The following is a 20,345-nucleotide window of genomic DNA, read 5'->3' as shown; positions in this document are numbered from 1 at the left end:
GTGAACCAATGAAGTTAACTGCCCATCGAGTTTCTCTCCTGAAACTGCCGTAAGCCTCATTTTAAAAGGTATCAACATGTACCATGAACCAAATAAATTAATCCTTAGTCATACTGAGTATCCTCGATATAATGAATCAACACTCTCTCACCATCTCGAGTAAGCATTACTATAATGAACACGTTTCACTCTGTGGACAAAGCTGAAGATACGAACTAAGGTTCTAACTGTTATGAGGTAATATTACAGAAAACCTTGATTAACGGAAGCTTAACCTGTGACCTTGAAGCACTGACTTCCTTCCCCCAATTTTATATCATCCCTTACCAGAAGATAAAGTTATAGTTATGACTGCCTCATAATCGAAAGGGATATCAACATAGACATCATGTCAAATTAACCGGCAAGCATGCTACTGAAATTGCAAAAATGGTAAGAAAACTTGACAGTATATCAAAGTTGACACCTCAAACAGAGGAGAGAGAATGGGCTGTTTAATAAATGATGCTAGGAAGACTACATAGCCATTTGGAAAAAATAAAATTAGATCCATACTTCACACAGTACACCAGAATAAATATGAAAATGATGAAAGGTTTAATGGAAAATAAAAAAGTACGTGAAGAAAAGACAGAATTCTTTAATAGCCTTGGAGTGGGGGAGAGCTTTCTAACAATTAAAAGCTCTCAAAATCCGAAAGCTATAAAAAAATCAAGAAATTTGACTCTGTAAACCAATAAGCAAACCTCCTAACACAGTAAAACACACTACAGGCAAAGTAAAAAGACTCACAGGTGAAAGTGTAATCTTAATATACGAAGAGCTCCTAGAAATCCATAAGAAAAGTAACAGCCCAATAGAAAAATAGGCCAAGGATATGAATAGTCAGTTTGCTAAAAAGAAAACACAGATGGCCCCTTAACAAAGGGAAAAGACTAAGTCTTAATCAGAGGAAGAGAAATGTAATTTAAAAGACACTGATATATCATCGTTCACCTATCAGATTGGCAAAAATCCAAAAAACTGACAGGGTACTCTGTTGTTCAAGCTGTAAGGGAACAGGCACTTTTAAATATTCTGGAGGGAGTGTAAATTGGTACAAACCCCATGGAAGGCAATAAGACATAGGTATCAAAATTACAATCACATATACCCTCTGATCACTTTTGGGAATTTATCCTACAGATATTCTTGCACACATGCATAATGACAAAAGTATAAAGTTATTCACTGCAATATTATTTATGATAGTAAAGTATAGAAAAGAACCTCAAATCCATTTACACGATGGGTCATCATACTACTGCTAAAAGAACAATGAAACTCCACGTACTGAAATGGAAAGCTTTCAACATACGTTGTTATACGAAAAAAACCCAAAGAGGAACATATGAATCATGAGACTGACACACTGCCGGCTGCAATAAGAGGGCAGCTTAGGAATCTATGAATTAAACAATTTGGGGGGTAAAAAGGATAAAAGTTAAGAATTGCATGTGAATTCGACTGTATTTAAGAAACACTGGAAGGATACCCCGAAAGCTATAAACATGTTACTTTACAAAGGCAAAGGGAAAGGAACATAGGAACTTGGTGGACGTGCGACAGAGGAGTGATACTCCCTACTGAATACCTTTTTATGTTTTTGTATTTTGGAACCATGTGATTATAAATTAGGAAGAAGAAAACATGAAAAGTTGAGCCGTAAGGGTGAAATGTGATTGGGACCTCACGTATCCAAACTAACCAATGGTTTCATCACAGGGATCCTCTCTCAAAATGCTTTAAGATCAGACCTGGTGGGATATTAGTGAATAAAACGTACCAACTGAATAAAGGATGGCTTTCTCCCTACAGAAAGAGAACTAAATGGCATATTATTCAAGTTCAAAGGAAAGCTGAAAGCCTGGTCCTAGGTGCAACTATGACACTTGGTGGAACTTACTGAGGAGAAAGCCTACTATTGAAGACTGGATTTTTAATAGTTGATGACTTAGGTCACCAGAGTACAGTGAAAGCTGCCCACTCCCAGCATTTACAATGAAATGCATTCAGAGAGATATGTGTATACATAATTAAAATAATCACAAATTTTAGGATGGAGGAATCTAATTATGGGAACAATTCTGAAGATACCTGTAACAAAGAAGAATGCCAACAGAATCACCCGGAAAGGATCTCCTAAATTCAAACTTAAACGTGCTCATATTTTAAAGAGGTCCAGCTCATACAAAAAGATACCCCCAAAAAGAACATTTCTATTAAGTATTTAGATATGTTAAGTGTTTCTGAAAGCATAGACTATACTAGTCTTTGATTTTCATTTACTCTAATGAAAAATAACAAGTGTTAATACATAACAAGTGTTAATGACCATTACATGTCAGGCATGTATTAAGTGCTTTATATATTAGTATTAATATATACACATTTACACATTAATATTTATATATTAACTTCCATATCAAGGAAGGTAATATTACTGCCATTTTCAAGGTGAGGAAATTGAGACATTTACTCTTTACTCTTTCACCTAGCACTCCCACTTCCAGGAATACACCTTGAAGGCACACCATCACAAACATGCAACATATGCCAAAATGCCCGTCAGTACATCCATTAGCTAGGAAGTCAGACATTAGGAATTTGTCACAGTTATAGATAATTTAAGTAGGAAAATCATCTGATCATTAGGGTTTTGCCTGTTTAATTCCCTAGTGTATTTCCAGTGCCTAGAGCAGTGACTGGCACAGACGAGGCACACAATAATATTTGTCACAGGAGTGAAAATATAGTTATATGCTAAAAATATATCTGACAAAATCCAATATCCATTTTTTAGTAAAAACAACACACTGGAAAAGACAGATAATTCAACAACATGGTTTAAAAAAAAAAATCTAACCCTAGTTTTCACTGTATACACATTCATACCTTTTGAATTTCATCATACCATCTGAATATATTAATTTTTTGAAGGTACTATAAAGTTAACATGAATAACACAGTCTATTTTATGTTGGGCTGTTGTGTCTCTTTGCACCTCAGGCAATATATTCAATTACCGAGAAGTAAAGTGTCTTCATTTTATTGAAGAGGGGACTAAGGATCAGGGAAGTTAAAAACACTTGCCTAATGGCACACAGCTAGTAAGTGACAGAGCTAGTGGTTAAAGTTAAGTCCTAGGCACTACTCTGCATGTAAGTGTTATTTTCTTCAGAGCTCTGTTCTGGGCCCTCTTCTCATTATATTTATTCCCGCTGGGTAGACTCAGATACCTAGAGCGTTAACTGTAGCCCACGTTAATGACTTCTCAAGCACAGACATCTCTTCAACTGCCTGTTGCCACAGATACTCTCAGTATCACAAAACTTAACCTTCTCTTTAAAATCTGCTTTCGGGGCTTCCGTGGTGGCGCAGTGGTTAAGAATCTGCCTGCCAATGCAGGGGACATGGGTTTGATCCTTGGTCCGGGAAGATCCCACATGCCGCGGAGCAACTACGCCCGTGTGCAACTACTGAGCCTGTGCTCTAGAGCCCGTGTGCCGCAACTACTGAGCCCGCGTGCCACAACTACTGAACCCACGTGCCTAGAGCCCGTGCTCTGCAGCGAGAAGCCAACGCAATGAGAAGCCCGCACACCGCAACGAAGAGTAGCTCCCACTCGCTGCAACTAGAGAAAGCCCGCGTGCAGCAACGACCCAATGCAGCCAAAAATAAATAAATAAATAAATAGATCCGCTTTCTTTCCCTTGTTTCCTTTTCATTTACTTGGTCAAGCAAGGATGAAACCAAGGAGGCATCTCAGACTGCTTCCAACTGGTAGACTTCCGGATGGTCTCTAGTTCCCGACAGCTCTGTTCTCCATGCCCTATCCCTGCTTTTGTCCAGTGAATCACTTCTTGTTCATATTGCCAAAGGCTCTTTCCCCGGCACCCACGTAATCGATGGCAAGCATCAAGAAAGACCACTGGAACACTGCATGCTCCTGGCAAGACTCTCACGCCATTGCCTTCCCCAACTTTCATAGCTTCACCAGCACAATATGCTTGGGGGTCGTGAGGACAAATACCCTGATGTCTTCATCCCTGATTGTGTCACTCGCAAGAAGCATCAGAGACCATCCCTCATCGACCAGACTCTCTCCCTGTACGGCTCTGTAAATCTCTTAATTGTACTGGCTTCACTTCTCAACCACCCAACCTTTCTACTATACTCTCTGGACTCACAATCCATCTTTAGCAAAATCTCCTGTATCCTCAACCTCTTCTGTGAATATATCCACTATCTTCCTGCCCTAATGAATCTTGGTTCTCCCAGAGAACACTGCTTCCCTCGACAGCCCTCTCAATTGGGAGCCATCTTCTCTCTCATAAACTTCCTCCCCATCTACATTGCCTTCCTAAATCATCTCCTCCCGAACTCTTCTGTGGACCCCAGACTCATACGTTACGCTTTCTCAACATCTCCACTTGGGTGCTCAGAAGTTAGCACAGCCTTAAACATGCCCCAAACCAGAGTCCGGAATCCCTCCCCAAACCCACTCCTCCCATCCTTCCCCATCTCAAGTTTAGGCAACTCCACTCTCCCAGCTGCACAGCCAGCCGGCCCTGGCATAAGCCTGACTGTTCATTCTCTGATAACCCCGTACGTGATTCCTCAGAAATCCCCTCCGCTGTCTTCAAAGTTCTATTCAGAATCTAACCACATCTTTCCACCTCCAACGACCATCTCTCCTGGATTCCTGCCATACTCTTCGCAACAACCTGCTTCCAACTTTGCCTCCCCACAGCCTACTCTCTCCAGCAACCAGGCTGATGCAGCTACTTCAGATCATGGCGCTGCTCTGTTCCAAACTCTGCTAAGGCTTCCCATTGCCCCCAGCACAGGCCAAATCCTCAGAGTGGTTCATAAGGCTTGGCATGACCCGGGGACCTTGCTACCTCCTAAAATAATCTCTGGCCACCCTCCTACCATTAGCCTCTTGCTGCCCCTTTATGCGGTAAACATACTCCTGTCTCAGGGCCTTTGCACTTACTGTTCCCACTGCTTAGAACACTCTTATCCCAGACAACCATATGGCTCATTTGACATCTTTCCATTTTCTGTTCAACTGCATTCTTATCAACGAAGCCCTTCCTGATCACCTAATATGACACAGTAAGCTCCCTGCACTGCCCACCCTGTCACTCCAAATCCCATTCGCCCTAATTTTTCCCCAAAGCACTCTTTGCCACCTAAAAAACTATATATTTTTTTATTGTATGTCTCCAGCCACAGTTTCTACAAACAGAAACTCTATGAGGGCAAGAATTTTTTATTTGTTCACTGCTTTATCCTCAGTGTCTAGAACACAACATAGCTCATTAAAAAAAAGAAAAAAGCACTCAATAAATATTTATTGAGTTGAATGAAGGAAGGAAAAGAAAAGGGGAGAGAAGAAGGGAGGATGGCAGGATGGCTGATCTTCAAATCCCCAAATATACCTAAGTGCGGAATCAGTGGCATGGGCTGCTGTTGTAGTAATGACTGGAGACTGAGCTCTGGTGGCCGACACAGTTGCTACCACAGCAGGAGGGATGGTATTAGAGGTGGTCACAGGTGGACGAGACTACCAAGAGAAGAGAAAAACATATTTCACTGAAAAGCAAAATACAGTAGGCCAAAAACACTTCAAGTATAATATGAAAACTGGGCCTCGAAATAAGGGTGTTTATGTCCAAATGAAAATAAATTCTCATTACCGAGTTCTCTTTTCAGATAGGTTGTTAGAAGGCCAAGAGCCAGAATTATCCCAAAAAATCCAATTCTGGTTGGACAGTACACAAGCCCCTCCTTTTCGAATATGACCAGACTCAAAATTCTGTCCTACGATTAGTACAGACTGGAATCTAGCCCTTCAGCTCTAGTTCCCACAGAGCTGTTGCTGGTCCTGGAGCAGACACTTTTCATGACGACACAACCTAGGGCTTCCCACAGAGGGCCTACTCAGAACTGGATGCTGGCTCTCATGCCATCTGAGGGCAGAAAAGGCAAACACGTGGTAACAGCATTCTTTACCAGCGGAAGGTGCAGGGTGCCCAGATGCTTTCTAGATGTTTCCATATGGATACACTTCCCTTACCCCTACATCTGTGTGTAAAATCTTCACCTGACAAACGAGTTCCACACTGGGCTTCACCCGCTTGTCCACTGTCAGATTCTCCAGTCACCTGAGCTCTTCTGAGTAGTCATTCTCTCCTGCTCCTGCCACGTGCAGGTTAACTCAGCAAACTCTGCCCATTCTTGATCTGTTTCTCACCTGCAGACCTCGTGCCCCTCGCGCTGCTCTCACAGCCTGTCCTCTCACACTAGGACTGCTGTGCTGCCCTCCTCACTACTGAGCTCCTGACCTTGGTTCTCCTCTTTCTCCAACCCTTCCTACCATTATACTCCTGGGGCCCTAATCAGTCTCCACATGTGTTTTACTACTAGCAAAGTCTTTTATTTTGTTTAATGTGAAAGCTCTAGGCTAGACATATCTTACCCCGCGTCCCAGTCAGCACTCTTCCGTAGTACCTTAAACCCAGCTATTTCATACATGCTACCAGTCTGGCCCCAAAGGCACTGAACTTCTACCTTCTGTACGCAATTCAGCCAGATTAATCTTTCAAAGATATTTCTTTGACCATATATCAGTATATTCCAAAGACGCAGTAGCTCTCTGCTGTGTACAAAATCAAGTTTACAGTCTCCATCTTAGAGTCCCGAATTTAGAGACAGACACGGTAGCATGCAGTAACACGTTATACTTCAGTAGTACTGAGGCCACAGATTTCCTTGAAAAAAGTTGAAAGGCATGGACCGTCTTCCTCAAAAAGCATACATATGTGCATAAAATGTTCAGGGGTTCACACACCCCTATCCAAATTAGAATCCCTTAGTTCTAACTAGTCTTTACTCCACATTGTGTACAACCACCACTATCTTCCTTGCCTTGTTCAGAGGGCTGCCCCCCTTCACGTGCCCTTCACGTCTCGGAATCCCCACTGCCACACCCATCCCGACCAAAAGCCTTCCCTTACTACCTCTCTCCTAAATTCCTACAGCGGATCACATGACACTGTATATAATTCAGCCTTCTCTACATCTTGGCAACTAGATCCAAAGTCGCTTGAGGATCAAGGGCTCGCACAGTGCCAAGCAGAGTGCATAACTCAGAGTAGGCGCTTAACGCTTGCTGGCTGGCTGCCCACAACCCTGGCGTGCCTGGATTGGTTGGTGAATGATGTGCTGCACTGCCGGCTGAGCTGCAGCAGCATTTGGCAACTGGGAGGTCGGCCTCAGGACCGTGGTTACTTTAGAACTGGACATCACAGCAGCAGCTGCTGCACCTGGAAAAACAGTATTTTTTTCATTAGTGTGGCTTCCGGGCTCATGATTTAAATAGCTACAATTATATTCCCTATAAGCTCAGTATGTCAGTATTCAGCTTAAGTGCTTTATGTATACTTCCCATTTCATCATATAGAAAATTAAGAGAACGTGCACTCAAGGGCTGAGATTTCATAAGACTGATAATCTGTATTGCTTCTTCAAGGGTGTTCTTAAATGAAACTGGCTTTTTTTTTTTTTTAAAAAAACTGCAAGTATGTAGCAGTGAAGCACAGCACGGTGCTGCTATTACCCTGATTCAAGCCAAGGCTGCAGCAGTTTAACCACCAGTGAGAGTTCACTTGAACCACCACTGCCTTTGCACCATCAGTGCCAATATCAGCACTGACAAAAGGGCACATGTCTTAGTTTCGACCTCACACAGATCCCCCTGCAGTCTGTGAACCTCACTCTGAGAACCACTAAGTTACATTGAGAGAGAGTATTCGTTCGCCTGATTTTGCCGACAATAATTTTATCCTCTCCAATAAAAGGTAACAATTTCTGATCAAGTAATTGAAAAAACTCATTAAACTTAATACCTTACAACCTATCAGAACTTAATTGGAAGAATAAATTCATCTTACTGCCATGTGAATAAGATGATTTGACTAAGCATTTTCACTAAACTTCAAAAATACTCAGTATTAACACTTGCGACTTATTTATTAAAAATGAAGCCCATATTTACACTACCATAGCTTTCAGGAGTTCCTCAGTATAAAGGACAATTTTTAGACCATACAGAAAATTTGAATTGCTCTGAGTTTACACACATACACATACGTGTTGCAATACAACTATAATAAGCACCTATTAGGCCACGCTAAAAATGTGCATTAATCTAAGTTTATTTCTGCTGCCCTGCAACTTTAAAAAGCTCATTCTGGATATGCTTTGCGTTACTGTATCTTCTACCAAACGTATACCTGTCACTGCACTTCAAGAGTCTGAAAAAACATGCAGCCTTTACCTCGAGGTAAATGAGAAGCTCCAATGTGAAGAGGGGGCCCAGGTGCGTTGCTGCGGATGATAGACATCTGTACGTTCGTGGTCATGATGTGATGCAGGTTACTGGGATGTCCCTGCAAGAAACAGGAGGCGACGTTATTTCCAAGTGCCTGGTCTTAGCCACGGGTGCTTAGCCATTGCTTCTAGGAAGTCAGCTGCCTCCAAATGTGGGTCATGTTGTTCCTCTTAGATAGTGAGCACCCCAAGGGAAAGGACATTTAGTTTTCTTTTCACAGCGTACTGCACGATGCCCTGTGCCAGCAGGCATGTGGTAAGGGACAGGGAGGACCCGTCAACTGCCTTGAGTCTAGCTAGTTGTTAGATTCCTGTCACTGATGACACATTTGACTGTCCACTTTCAGACACTCTCATCTTCAATATTAGTCTTTTACCCTTGTTTTCTTTGTCTTGGCCTATAGCTTATTTTTTCTTTTTCTCACTATTTCCTTTACACGCCACTGCACTCAGGTATTCTTTATGCTAGCCAGGATTTCTAAGTAAATTCAGTCAGCATCCAACGGGCACTCCCCCGTCAGTTCTCCAGCTCACCCATAAGTGTCCCTTCCTCACACCTGCCCAACCCTAGTGCCAGTGCTTCTCAGGTGGACATTCCAGCACTTCTGGGAGGACTCAGCAGTACGACAAAAGGAAAAAAACCACAGTGCATCTTTTTGGAATACCATTTTTTTCCTGAAAACTTGAAGGGAGTGAGTTGTGAGATTCAGTTTTCATTGGTAAGTAATTTAAAATATTTAAATAAATCAAATACATATTATGGGGAAGGACTGCAATTTCAAAAAAAAAAAATTAAGTTATAACATGAGACTTTAAAATAAATGTTCACAACTGGCAGGCTGCTGAGGGAACCTGCCCGTCGCCCAAGAGATACACATCACTCTCCTCAGAGAAGCAGCTTAGAGAAGCACTTGCTGCGAGGCTGCTCTCAGCCCACGGGAGCTCTGGACCTGTAACCAGCACGACCGCACTCCTGTGCTCCTCAAGGTCACGGGCGGCCTTAGCTAGATCTGCTCCTCACACTGCATTGCAGCTGGTGCCTCGTCCACAGCAGACACCCACTACACACGGGCTAAACGACAAGACCACGGTGCATACTGGCCTTACTCCCGATGCCATCCTTCTCTGTCCGCTCTACTCTCGTCCCCTTGCAGATACCAGTGACCAGTTAATTTTTTATTTAGTCCAGTGCCTAATGTACTGCTGGCATTCAATAAATAATGATCAACAGTTTGGCATCTCAGTTTGAAAATCAGCAAATTAAGAGGAAAAAAACCTGTTGTCCACTGATTGTTGCCACAGGAATGGCTGAAGCTTGAGGGATGCTACTCTCCATGGTAACGGTAACCTGCCCTGGAACCTTGGGGGGAAGTGACAAGGTAGAAGGTGGAGCAGGAGCAATGGGACGGCTAGGCATGGTGGGCTTCGGGGGCGGCTGCAAACAGAAAACCACACGAAACATATCAACAGCTTTTTACTAGTGATGCATTTCATTCTATATACGTACACAAATCAGACCTGGGGAGTGCCAGGAAAGATGCCAGAGGCCTTATATATTTTACCTCTTAGCATCACAGCCTTTCCATTGAAGTGCTAGCACTTCCATGTTACAGATGTGGAAACATACAAAGCAAGGCTAAGTCACTTGCTTAAAGCCACACAGACAGTAAAAACTAGAACTGGGAATAAAGCCCAGATCTGTATGGCTCACAGCCCACATTCTTTCTTCTATACCGTGCTGCCTCCCAAGTTTGGGTGGAAGTAAACAAAACTCCCAGTAACTGACACATATCCATATGGTTAATACACAAGGCGATATTCTGATACACCCAAATTAGCAAGCTATCAAAACAAAACCTTGGAGAAGAGTGCCACTCCAAGATAAAAGCTACACTAGCATGCCCATAACTTGAAATAAAATCAACGTCAAAATGGGTACGAGAAAAGATCCTGTGATGCCAACTGCCCAGCGGCACAAGACTAGGCACTGCAGAACAGCGGAACTCTGAGTTACAGAGAGGAGCTGAACTGATAGGTCAAAAAGAAAAAGCTATGATCCTAGGATACAGCCTAAGACTTTGTGAGCACTGTCAGAAATACTAGCCAGTCTTTAGCTGTTGTTCAATGTGAAATTTTAAACCTCTCCATTACCTTCATAAGTCCCTCCGAAAATGAGAGTGGCACTGCTGGCGTCAGATGTGCTGGTGGGGCTGTCACTGTGACAGGTGTGCCCGATGCAACAGCATGGTGTGTAGACAACATCTGCACCTGTGGATAGGGCCTTACCACGACAGGCTCTTGCTTCTCTTCACGGGGCTGTAGGGAGCTGCTGGAACCCACGTGCTCCCTGGCAGTGACTTCAGCATCTCGACTAGATTCATCGTTGACTAGTGAAGACATGAAGGGTGAAACAGCGTGTCATGCCCTTCCAATATCAAATAATAGAACAGCACATATAAGAGTGGTGCTTGCAGTTAAGTTTCAGGGTTGATAAACTGACCATTTCCTTGTGAGATTTTCTTAACAAGGAAAATTTGGGCATCAAATTCCCCTGATGGATAGCCAACTCGAAAGTCACACCTATGGAACACGGGACTTGTTTTAAATATTGTAATTTCCTACTCCTATGAACAAAGGGCCTGAAAACTATCTAGAATGACCTCAAATACTTGAAATTGTAATATAAGATATAAGACAATTTCATTTAAAATATTTATTTAAAAAGTTATAAAAACCTAATATTAAAAAGGTGACTTGGGGACTTCCCAGGCGGTCCAGTGGTTAAGAATCCATGCTTCCACTGCAGGGGGCACGGGTCTGACCCCTGGTCCGGGAACTAAGGTCCTGCATGCTGTGCGGTGCGGCCCAAAAAAAAAAAAAAAGGTAACCAATTTCTCAGTCCAAATCCCTACAGAGTGAACAAGTAAAGCTCTACCATTATTACAATGCATGCACCCTTTGAGACTCAACAATTCCACTTGCATGACTGTACCCTATAGATACACAGCATGTGTGTAAAATGACTCAGGTACAAGTTATTTGTTTCAGTATTTTTATACTAGCAAAGGAACCAAAAAACCTACAGGTCCATCAATAGGGGACTGGTTATATAAATTATGGTATACTCACACAATAGGCTACCATGCAACTATAAAAATAAAACAAGAAAGCTTTTTAAGTACTCTTACGGGAAAATGTATAATATATATATATTATGAAAAAGATATACGAAAATACCAAGGTGCAGAACAGAGAAAAAGTAAATAAAATACACACAAATACAAATACATTTGTATTTGTATATGGATAACATATCTCCAAAGCATCTTGGTTCCCTGAAAGGAAAGAAAGTGGATGAGTGGGGGACAGGAAGGAGAGATATTTTCCAGTGTATACTCTTTTTCTTTTGGAATTTTGGACCATGAGAACATGCAACGTATTTAAAAATTAAGTTAAAAAAATCAAGGAACTCGGACTTCCCTGGTGGCACGGTGGTTAAGAATCCGCCTGCCAATGCTGGGAACACGGGTTCGATCCCTGGTCCGGGAAGACCCCACATGCCACGGAGCAACTAAGCCCGTGCGCCACAACTACTGAGCCTGCGCTCTAGAGCCCGTGCGCCTAGGGCCCATGCTCCGCAACAAGAGAAGCCACCGCAATGAGAAGCCTGCGCACTGCAACGAAGAGTAGCCCCCGCTCGCCGCAACTAGACAAAGCCCACGCGCAGCAAGGAAGACCCAACGCAGCCAAAAATAAATAAAACTAAAAATAAATTAAAAAATGCTGTGAATTCAGAACACACTGATAAAAAAAATTTATTAAAAATCAAGGAACTCATGTAATGAAAGAGTCTGTGAAAATATTAATTTGCACTATCATTTCCCCAAAACAACACTGACATTATTTTTCTGAATATAAAGATTATACTTACGTAAAAAATTTTAATTACTTGGAAAACTATAAAGAAAGTAAAGCTGCTCCCAAAGTCTATCCCTAAAGGCACCAAGTTACTATTTTGGTAAAACGTCAGACACTTCTCAGCTCTTTAATTTTAGGTGGGTTTTTATTTACTTAACTTTTTATTTAACTATAACCTTCCCAAAGACAAGTGCATAGCTCAGTGACCTTCTACAAACGGAGGACGCGTGAGTTACCAGCCCCTGATCAACAAGCAGAACGCTACTGGCTCCCATAAGCCCCTGCTCAGCCTGATTCCAGTCGCTCTCCCTCCCAATGTCACTCACTGTGCTAACCTCTAAAGCTATAGGTTACTGTTGTCTGTTTTTGAACTTATATAAATACACTCGTAACAAATGTACGCAGTTCTTGTCTCTCTCACTTATAGGTATGAGATCTGTGCATGTTATTGCATGTAGCCGTAGCTCTTTCATTCTCAGTACAGTATGCCATTGCTTGAATAAATCACAAATTATCCATTTTACTCCCAGTTAGTTTTCAGTTTTTTTTACTATTGTGAATAGGAATGCTAGTAATATTCATGTGTATGTCTTTTGGTGAACATTACCATTTCTATTGGATTCCACCTAAGAGTGGAATCGCTAAGTAATATAGAATATACACCGCATCATTTCAAAAGTGCTAAATGAAATTCTATTGAATAGATGTACTATACCTTTTTAAACCATTATATCATTGATGAGCTTTTAGGTTATTTCCAAATTTTTGCTATTGTCTACAACTCTAGAATAAATATCCATATGTACTCTGAGTCCTTGTTCAATGATCTCCTCAGGAAAAAAAATCAGAAATTTTCTCTTGGAGGAAAAAAGTGCTGGGAGAAAAGATTAATATACTTTATATTCTGCTATACATTGACCCTTCTAGGTCATTCAGATTTTTAAAAAATTTTGATTTTTAAAACCGCTTTATCAAGGTATAATTTGCATACAATAAAATGGCTATTCTAAAGAGAGTTCAATGATTTTTTTTTTTTACATTCTCACCAACAAGTTAGGAGCAGAATGGCTGGGTCAAATGGTAAACTTTATATGAAACTGCCGAAGTACTTTCCAAAGTGGTTGTATTATCTCATGTTCCCACTGGCAGTGTATTAGCGGTCCAGTTGTTCCTCATCCTCACGGATTCTTGACACACAGATATTCTAGTGGGTGTGTACTGGGTATCTCATTGTGGTTTTAATTAACATTTCCATGCTGACTGGTAATGTTGAACTTCTTTTTATGTGACCATAGGCCATTCATATACATCTTCCTTTGTGAAGTATATGTTCATATCTTATCCATTTTTTAATCAATCAGCTTTATTATTAACTGACGTAAAGTTTTCATATAAAATCTACTAATTTTTTGTATAAAACTAAATTTTCACAAATGTATTCAGTACTGTAATCACAACACAATCATGACATAGAACATTTCCCTTACTCTAACAAGTTCATTCATGCCCCTTTGCAGTCAATTCCCTCCCTCCCACCCCTACTCCTTAGAAACCACTGATCTATTGATGGTTCTACCACCACTGCTTTGTCTTTTCTGGAATTTCATAGACATAGAACCACACAGTATGTGGTCCTTTGGGTCTGGCTTCTTTCTCTCAGGAAAATGCTTCTGACATTCAGCCACGTTACTGTGTATAATGCTAGTTTGCTTCTTTTTACCATTGAGTAGTATTCTACTGTATGGATTAAACCAAACTTTGCTTATCCAGTCACCAGTTGGTAAAATCTGGGTTCTTTCCAGGGTTTGGCTATTATGAATAATGCTTCTATGAACACTGAAGGAGAAGTCACTGTATGTATGACACACATTTTCATTTATCTTGGGTAAATACCTAGGAATGAGACTGCTGGGTTGTACGGTAAGCTTACGTTAAATTTTTTAACATACTGTGCCAAACTGCTTACCAAAGTGGCTAGATTACTTTGCAATCCCACCAATGCATGGGTTCTGCTTGCTCGACAAACACGTCAAAACTCGGTATTGTCAGTCTTTTTGTTTTAGTCATTCTAGTGGGTGTATAGTAGTTTCTCACTGTGGTTTTAATTTTCATTGTCCTGAGGAGTAATACAGTTGAATATCTTTTGTGTTTATCTGGCCTTTATACAGCATCTTTGGTAAAGTGTCTATTCACATATTTCGTCCCTTAAAAACAAACAAACAACAAAAAAACAAGCTGTTTGCCTTTTTTGCTATTGAGTTACAAGTTTTTTATATATTCCAGATGTAAGTCCTTTGCTGACACATTTATCACAAATGTCTTCTCTCATTTGGTGGCTTGCCTTTTTATTTTACTAACAGTGTCTTTTGCAGAGCAGTCATTTTTAATGTTGATGAAGTACAGTGTATTAGTTGCTTCCTTTTAATCAGTGTTTTTTGTGCCCTAAACAATTTTTACTTACTCTAAGGTAACAAACAGTTTCTCCTATATTTTCTTTTAGAGATTTTAAGTTTTATATTTAGGTCCATAATTATACATTTCGAGTTAATTTATGTGCATAGTGGAAGTAAAGGTCAAGGTTTATTTTTTTCATATGGATATTCTGGTGTTCTGGCACTATTTTGTTAAAAAGACTATCATTCCCCTATTGAATTATCTATGTACTTTTATCAAAAATCAATTGACCATTATGTGTGGGTCTATTTCTGGATCCTCTAGTTTGTACCAATGATCCAGTGATTTATGCTATACCACATTGTCTTGATTAGTGCAGCTTTATACCAAGTCTTGAAGTAAGGCAGTGGAGTCCCCCAACTTTCTTCTTCTTTTTTGTCTAAATTGCTTTGGCTATTCTAGGTCCTTTGGTTTTCACATAAATTTTAGATTCAATTTTAGATTCAATTTTTAGAAAAGTACCTGATGTGAATTTGATTAAGATTCATTTGAATCTACAGATCCCTTTGGGTAAAAGAAAATACTGAGTTTTTCAATCCATGAATGTGAAAGATCTTTTCATTTATCTACGTCTTTAACTTCTCTCAGCAACGTTTTACATAGTTTTCTAACCCCAGATCATACACATATTTTGTTAACTTATTCCTAAGTATTTTGTGGGTAGATTTCACTATTCATTACTAGTATTTAGAAATATAATTGATTTCTGTACACTGAACTTTTATCCTGCAACCTTTAGTAATTTCACTTATTAGTTCTAACAGCTTTTAAAAAACATTTAGTATTTTCTGTATACGTGATGCTTGCGAATAAAGAGTTTTACTTCTGTCTTTCCATTATCAACTGATTGTTAACCTTCCCCACTGCCCAGATTTTCCCCTAATTAAAATTTTAAAGGAACTGGACAATTTCATAACTTTCCCCCAAACCTATCTGTCCAGGAAGACTTTGATTTTTGACATTTTCATTTAAGATATAACACACTGACCATTTTCCACTAAGCTCTTTTTGCAACTATGTATCGTTTCCTTCTAGGTATTTGAAGTTGTTTATTTTTATCAGAAAAGAACCTTGAAGCAGTAGTTAAGAGAACTGGTTGTAATCTACACTTCCGTACTGTGAACATGTACTTGAAATCCTGACATGCGTAGGATCCCAAATTACTTCTTCCAGTAAGAGCAACAGGAAATATAGAAAGACATCTAACTACTTAAGGAAAATTTTATTTTCTTTTTAAGAGCAACTGAAAGAAACAACATACACATTTCAGAAGTAAAATTATAGACAATTTTGGTCTAAATCAATGATTTCCTTCTCAACAAAGTCTGAGGGCAATTATTGCTAATTGATGCCCTTTTTAATGAGCAGTATAATTGTTGCAAATAGATGTTCAAAAATATTCTCTTTAGCTATGCTCCTTTAAATTATTCTGTTGTGGGGATTCTCTGGCACTCCAGTGGTTAGGACTTGGCGCTTTCACTGCTGTGTCCTGGGTTCAATCCCTGGTCGGGGAACTAAGATCCCGCAAGCCATGCAGCTTGGCCAAAAAAAAAAAAAAAAAAAAAAAAAAAATTCCGCTGTGAATTCATACAAAAGATAAAACACTGTCAAAAATCTTTGTTAAGGGGTCAGGAACTTGAAGTGGCTCTATAAGAATTTGTTGACCTCTACCCTGTAGCAAGGATAGCACATACAAAGGAGCATGGACAGAAAAGTCCTGGCCTTCATTCTAGGAGGAGGCCCGACCTTGAGTTGCAGTGGATGATGGGAGTCAGTAAAGACTTCCCAGAGAAAGTGACATCTGAGAGGAAACCTCAAAGAAGAACAAAGAGTTAGCCAGATAAATAAGTGTGCAAAGGAAGAAGAAAGACTGTGGCAAACAAAACAAAACTGGACTGTGTAAAGTCCCAGGGTCAAGAAGATTGAGAACTTATCATCTGTTCAGAAAATATGAGCAGCTACTATTAAGCAGGAGGAATAAAGGAGCTTAAAGTTACTTCAAGTCTAAAGAGAACTAAAATAAATTTGTAACAAAAACTAAGTTGGCAGGAAGGAGGCGAAGCAATAGGAAGGAGGCCACAGCTCACAGGTGAGAGACAAAGACAGAACAATTAAACACCATGCCTGAGTTTCTGGTTTGAGCAATAAGTAGATGGTAGTACCATTTACCATAATGAGGAACATAGAAATCAGGCAGTAAAGAAAGGAATAAAAAAAGGAGTACCTTACTTCACTTCGCAACGCCACCTTTCCACTTGATACACAGAATACAGAATTATTTGAAGGAGTAACTCAACTTCAGCACTGCTGACTGGACTAGATACTTTGCTGTGGGGTTGGGGGCTGTCCTGCTTAACGTCGCGTATTTAGCAGCATCCCTGGCCTCTAAATTTCCGATGCCAAGAGCACCCCCTACTTGTGACACCTAAAAGTGTATCGAGACATCGCCAAATATTCCCTGGGGGGCAAAATCATCACCAGCTGAGGCCACTGATCTTCAGCATTCAAAAAGTATACAACTAAAAACCAAGTTGCATATATGTGCGTATACACATCTTTTTAAAATCTCTTTTCCTATATAGTAAGCTCCTGAAAGGCAAGACCTATGTCTTACACACCTTTGCATTCCCTCATGGCATTATTATTACACCTCTGGGCCTTAATTAAATAAGAACACATTAATACATTAAAAAAAATAGTTCCTGTAGGCGTGCTTCACTATAAGTTTCATGTACACTCTGAACATGTGAATCAAGTGGTTAAAACAGGAAGAAAGAAAGCCCTATTTAAATTAGGACTGTAATATATCCTTTCTTCAAATTTGATAATCTAGTATTTACTAAAATCCCACAAAGAATTTGCTTATTTTTAAATTAGAAAACTGGCAATATTTTTAAAGCAGGAAGCAATATAGAAAAATATCACACATCTCACCTGTTGCAGCTGGGCTTATCAATCCTGCAGAACCACTGTTGGCTATCTGTGAAGGAGCCTGGCTTAGCCCGGTGGAGGGGGTTCCTAACCGAGGAAACTGTTGAGAACTCATTTCCACCTGCAGTGCATAGGCATATGGTCATTACTGGATTCTGATATTAGAATCAATAAGGAGAAAGTAAAGCATTCTTAGTACCTACATCTTCTCTTAGAAAAGCAAATGTAGCATCATCTATCTAAAATGATACTTGTATTCAATATACAGTGCAGAAATGGTGTAAGCTGTTTAAGTTTTTGATGTACATAGGTTCAATTAATGGTAAAATCGTTTATGTGGTGCTGGGGGATATTATGACACCGCCCCCCAATACCTGTGGATTGCCACAAGAAAAAGTCGACACTACATTGTGTATAACATCCACGTGACAGGTCTTAACACAATATATATACTTCTGTGTTAAGTTTCATGACAAATGGCATGTGCCTTTGAAAGACTTAAGCCTCACACCAAGGTGAACAGAACTGTCATCAGTGTGTCACAGGAGGAATCGGAGGCAGATGCCCTGTCCTAAGAAGGGATCAGAAACCTTCCATCAAGACCTGATCCGAAAAGAATTCTCGAACGCTTTTCTGCACAGGCCTCCATTGACGGATTTCTCCCCCGCCCCTTTCACAGAGCCCCACTGAGCCAAAGGGAACCGAGACCTTCACCACTTTCCCTAAAATCGACCCCCCACTCCTCCCTCAGGAGCCGATATCCCCGATCCGCCCGCAATCCTGCCCCCACCCTGAAGCCCCCCGCTGAGATCGGAGAACACACGTCTCCAGACACTCCGGGTCTCTGAGACTCCATCCCTGGGGAGGGGGGCAGGCGTTCTGAGGAACCCCGGGACCAGTGTGCCCTTTACCTGCCGCCGCCCGCCGCCCGCCCCTCCCGATTCCACCTCGCCGGGCTGGGGGTGCCGCGGAGGACCCATCTCGGTGGCAGCGCTGGGCTCCGAGGTCGCGGGGACGACTCGTGCCCCAGCGCGCCTCGGGCCCGCCGCTGTCCAGCCGCGCCGGCCCCGCTCACCCCCGCCGCCCGGCTGCCGCTGCGCTCCAGTCCTCTTCCCCCGAACCTGCCCCTACCTCCCCCGCCCGCCCATTGGCCCCACGCCGGGCGCGTCAGTCCGGGGCCCGCACCAATCCAGCGCTGCCTGCGCGCTGAGATCCCGCCCCACCCTCCCGCCGACTGCCAGCCAATCAGGCGCGAGCCTCGCCGGGGCAGCCCAAACCTCTCGAGGCTGAGCCAATGGCAGAGGCAGACAAGCGCCGCAGGCGAAAGGGGCGGGGAGCTCGGAGGCCCCGCCTCGGTCAGGGTCTGAAAGCGGCGGGCGCAGGGCCCGGATGTGGAGAGTCACTTTAAACTGCTCCAGGAGCCAAACTCCCTGGGCCGCCCGCCCGCCCGCGCTCTCCCGGCCTCTCAGCTTCCCCGCCAAGGCCCACGCCCGCCACGCCCCCACGCCCGAATCAGCCCAGCCCTCCCGACGCCTCTCCCTTCCTTGCCACAGGACACCCGGCCTCTGCCGCCGGCCCAACCTCCGTGCTCAGCTCGGGAAAGAGCCCAGGTTTGCGCAGCAGGAGACGAGGGACCGCTGCCCTTCCCCGGGGACACGCAGCGGGAAGGACGCTGCAGCCCGGCTCGGCCGCCCCGCCCCCTCGTCTCCTCCCCTCTCCTCCCCTCCGCTCCCAGGCGCCCGTCCCGCCATTACCTGAGTGCTGCGCCGAGTGGCCGCCGCGCCGCCTCGAGCTCGCTCTCGTGCGCTCTCCGCCTGTGGGGCCGGCGTCCTCGGGCTCCCGGACCCGCCGCCGCCGCCGAGGCGCTAGCACTCTGCCCCCCACCCCTCAGCCCAGCGCCGCTGCTTCCGCCGCCGTAACGAGCCTCTCACCCATTGGCTGGGGTAGGCCCCGCCCTCCTCCGGGGAAGCCAGTCACCGCTCAGTGTGAGCGGAGAGCGGACAGGCCTGCCCCTCGGGGCCGCTGAGGCCTCTGGGAAATGTAGTCCCCGGTGCCGAGAGGGCGGGCCTGGGCGGGGCGTCCGGGAGACCGGGCCGGGGCAACACACCCCTTTGCTATGTAGAGTCGGTTCTGCATTTTCTCTTTGCTTAGTAAAAAGCTCATACCCTTTTGCCTCAGCTGACGGCACAAGGTGTCATTTTCCCGAGGGCGGCGCGGCGCGGGAAAAGGTAATGGAGGCCGACTGCAGCGGGCCGAAGGGGCTGCAGGCTGGGCCGAGGGTTTTCCTGACTGTTCTTGATGTCCCCACAGAGGCCACGGCCCGCAAAGCCTGAGCATCGTGGGAGGATCAGGTGGGCGGAACTGAAGCGACCCTGTCGGGTTTGCGCCCGGCGCGCTGCGTCGGGAGCTGCACACCAGGCCGGACCCGCTCGGGAGCCGAGCACCTTCGGGTTAAAGCCGGCTCGGAGAGGGGTCTTTGGCGCAGGACTCCGGCACGGTGCACCTGCTCGGTTTTTCCAGATTACGAAGAAGCGGAGGGAGGCGGTGGTATTTTGTTGTTTTGTCTGGGGTGGAGGGATGGAGTTTATACAGCTGAAGTAGAC

At 43.2% G+C, this 20,345-nt stretch overlaps 1 protein-coding gene across 6 annotated transcripts in view; it reads right to left on the bottom strand.

The window, feature by feature from the left end:
• Window positions 1-19,644, bottom strand: part of SAP130 (Sin3A associated protein 130) — a 71,692-nt gene extending 52,048 nt beyond the window's left edge. For 2 of the 6 annotated variants that reach the window (XM_061183003.1, XM_061183005.1), the window contains exons 1-7: window positions 19,497-19,644; window positions 17,746-17,863; window positions 10,591-10,826; window positions 9,716-9,874; window positions 8,387-8,498; window positions 7,249-7,373; window positions 5,487-5,611 (exon numbers count right to left, since the gene is read on the bottom strand). In XM_061183003.1, the coding sequence (XP_061038986.1) occupies window positions 5,487-5,611; window positions 7,249-7,373; window positions 8,387-8,498; window positions 9,716-9,874; window positions 10,591-10,826; window positions 17,746-17,857 (869 nt within the window). In that variant the 5' untranslated portion in view covers window positions 17,858-17,863; window positions 19,497-19,644. Of the gene's footprint in view, window positions 1-5,486; window positions 5,612-7,248; window positions 7,374-8,386; window positions 8,499-9,715; window positions 9,875-10,590; window positions 10,827-17,745; window positions 17,864-19,323; window positions 19,369-19,496 lie in introns of those variants that run through there. The other 4 variants (XM_061183006.1, XM_061183004.1, XM_061183007.1 and 1 more) reach the window with 4 other exon arrangements.
• Window positions 19,645-20,345: the final 701 nt, after the last annotated feature.

This window comes from Eubalaena glacialis, chromosome 1 (genome assembly GCF_028564815.1).
Source record: "Eubalaena glacialis isolate mEubGla1 chromosome 1, mEubGla1.1.hap2.+ XY, whole genome shotgun sequence".
NCBI classification, from domain to species: Eukaryota; Metazoa; Chordata; class Mammalia; order Artiodactyla; family Balaenidae; genus Eubalaena; species Eubalaena glacialis.
Note: the sequence above shows the minus strand (reverse complement) of the source record. Positions and strands in the feature narration are given on the sequence as shown.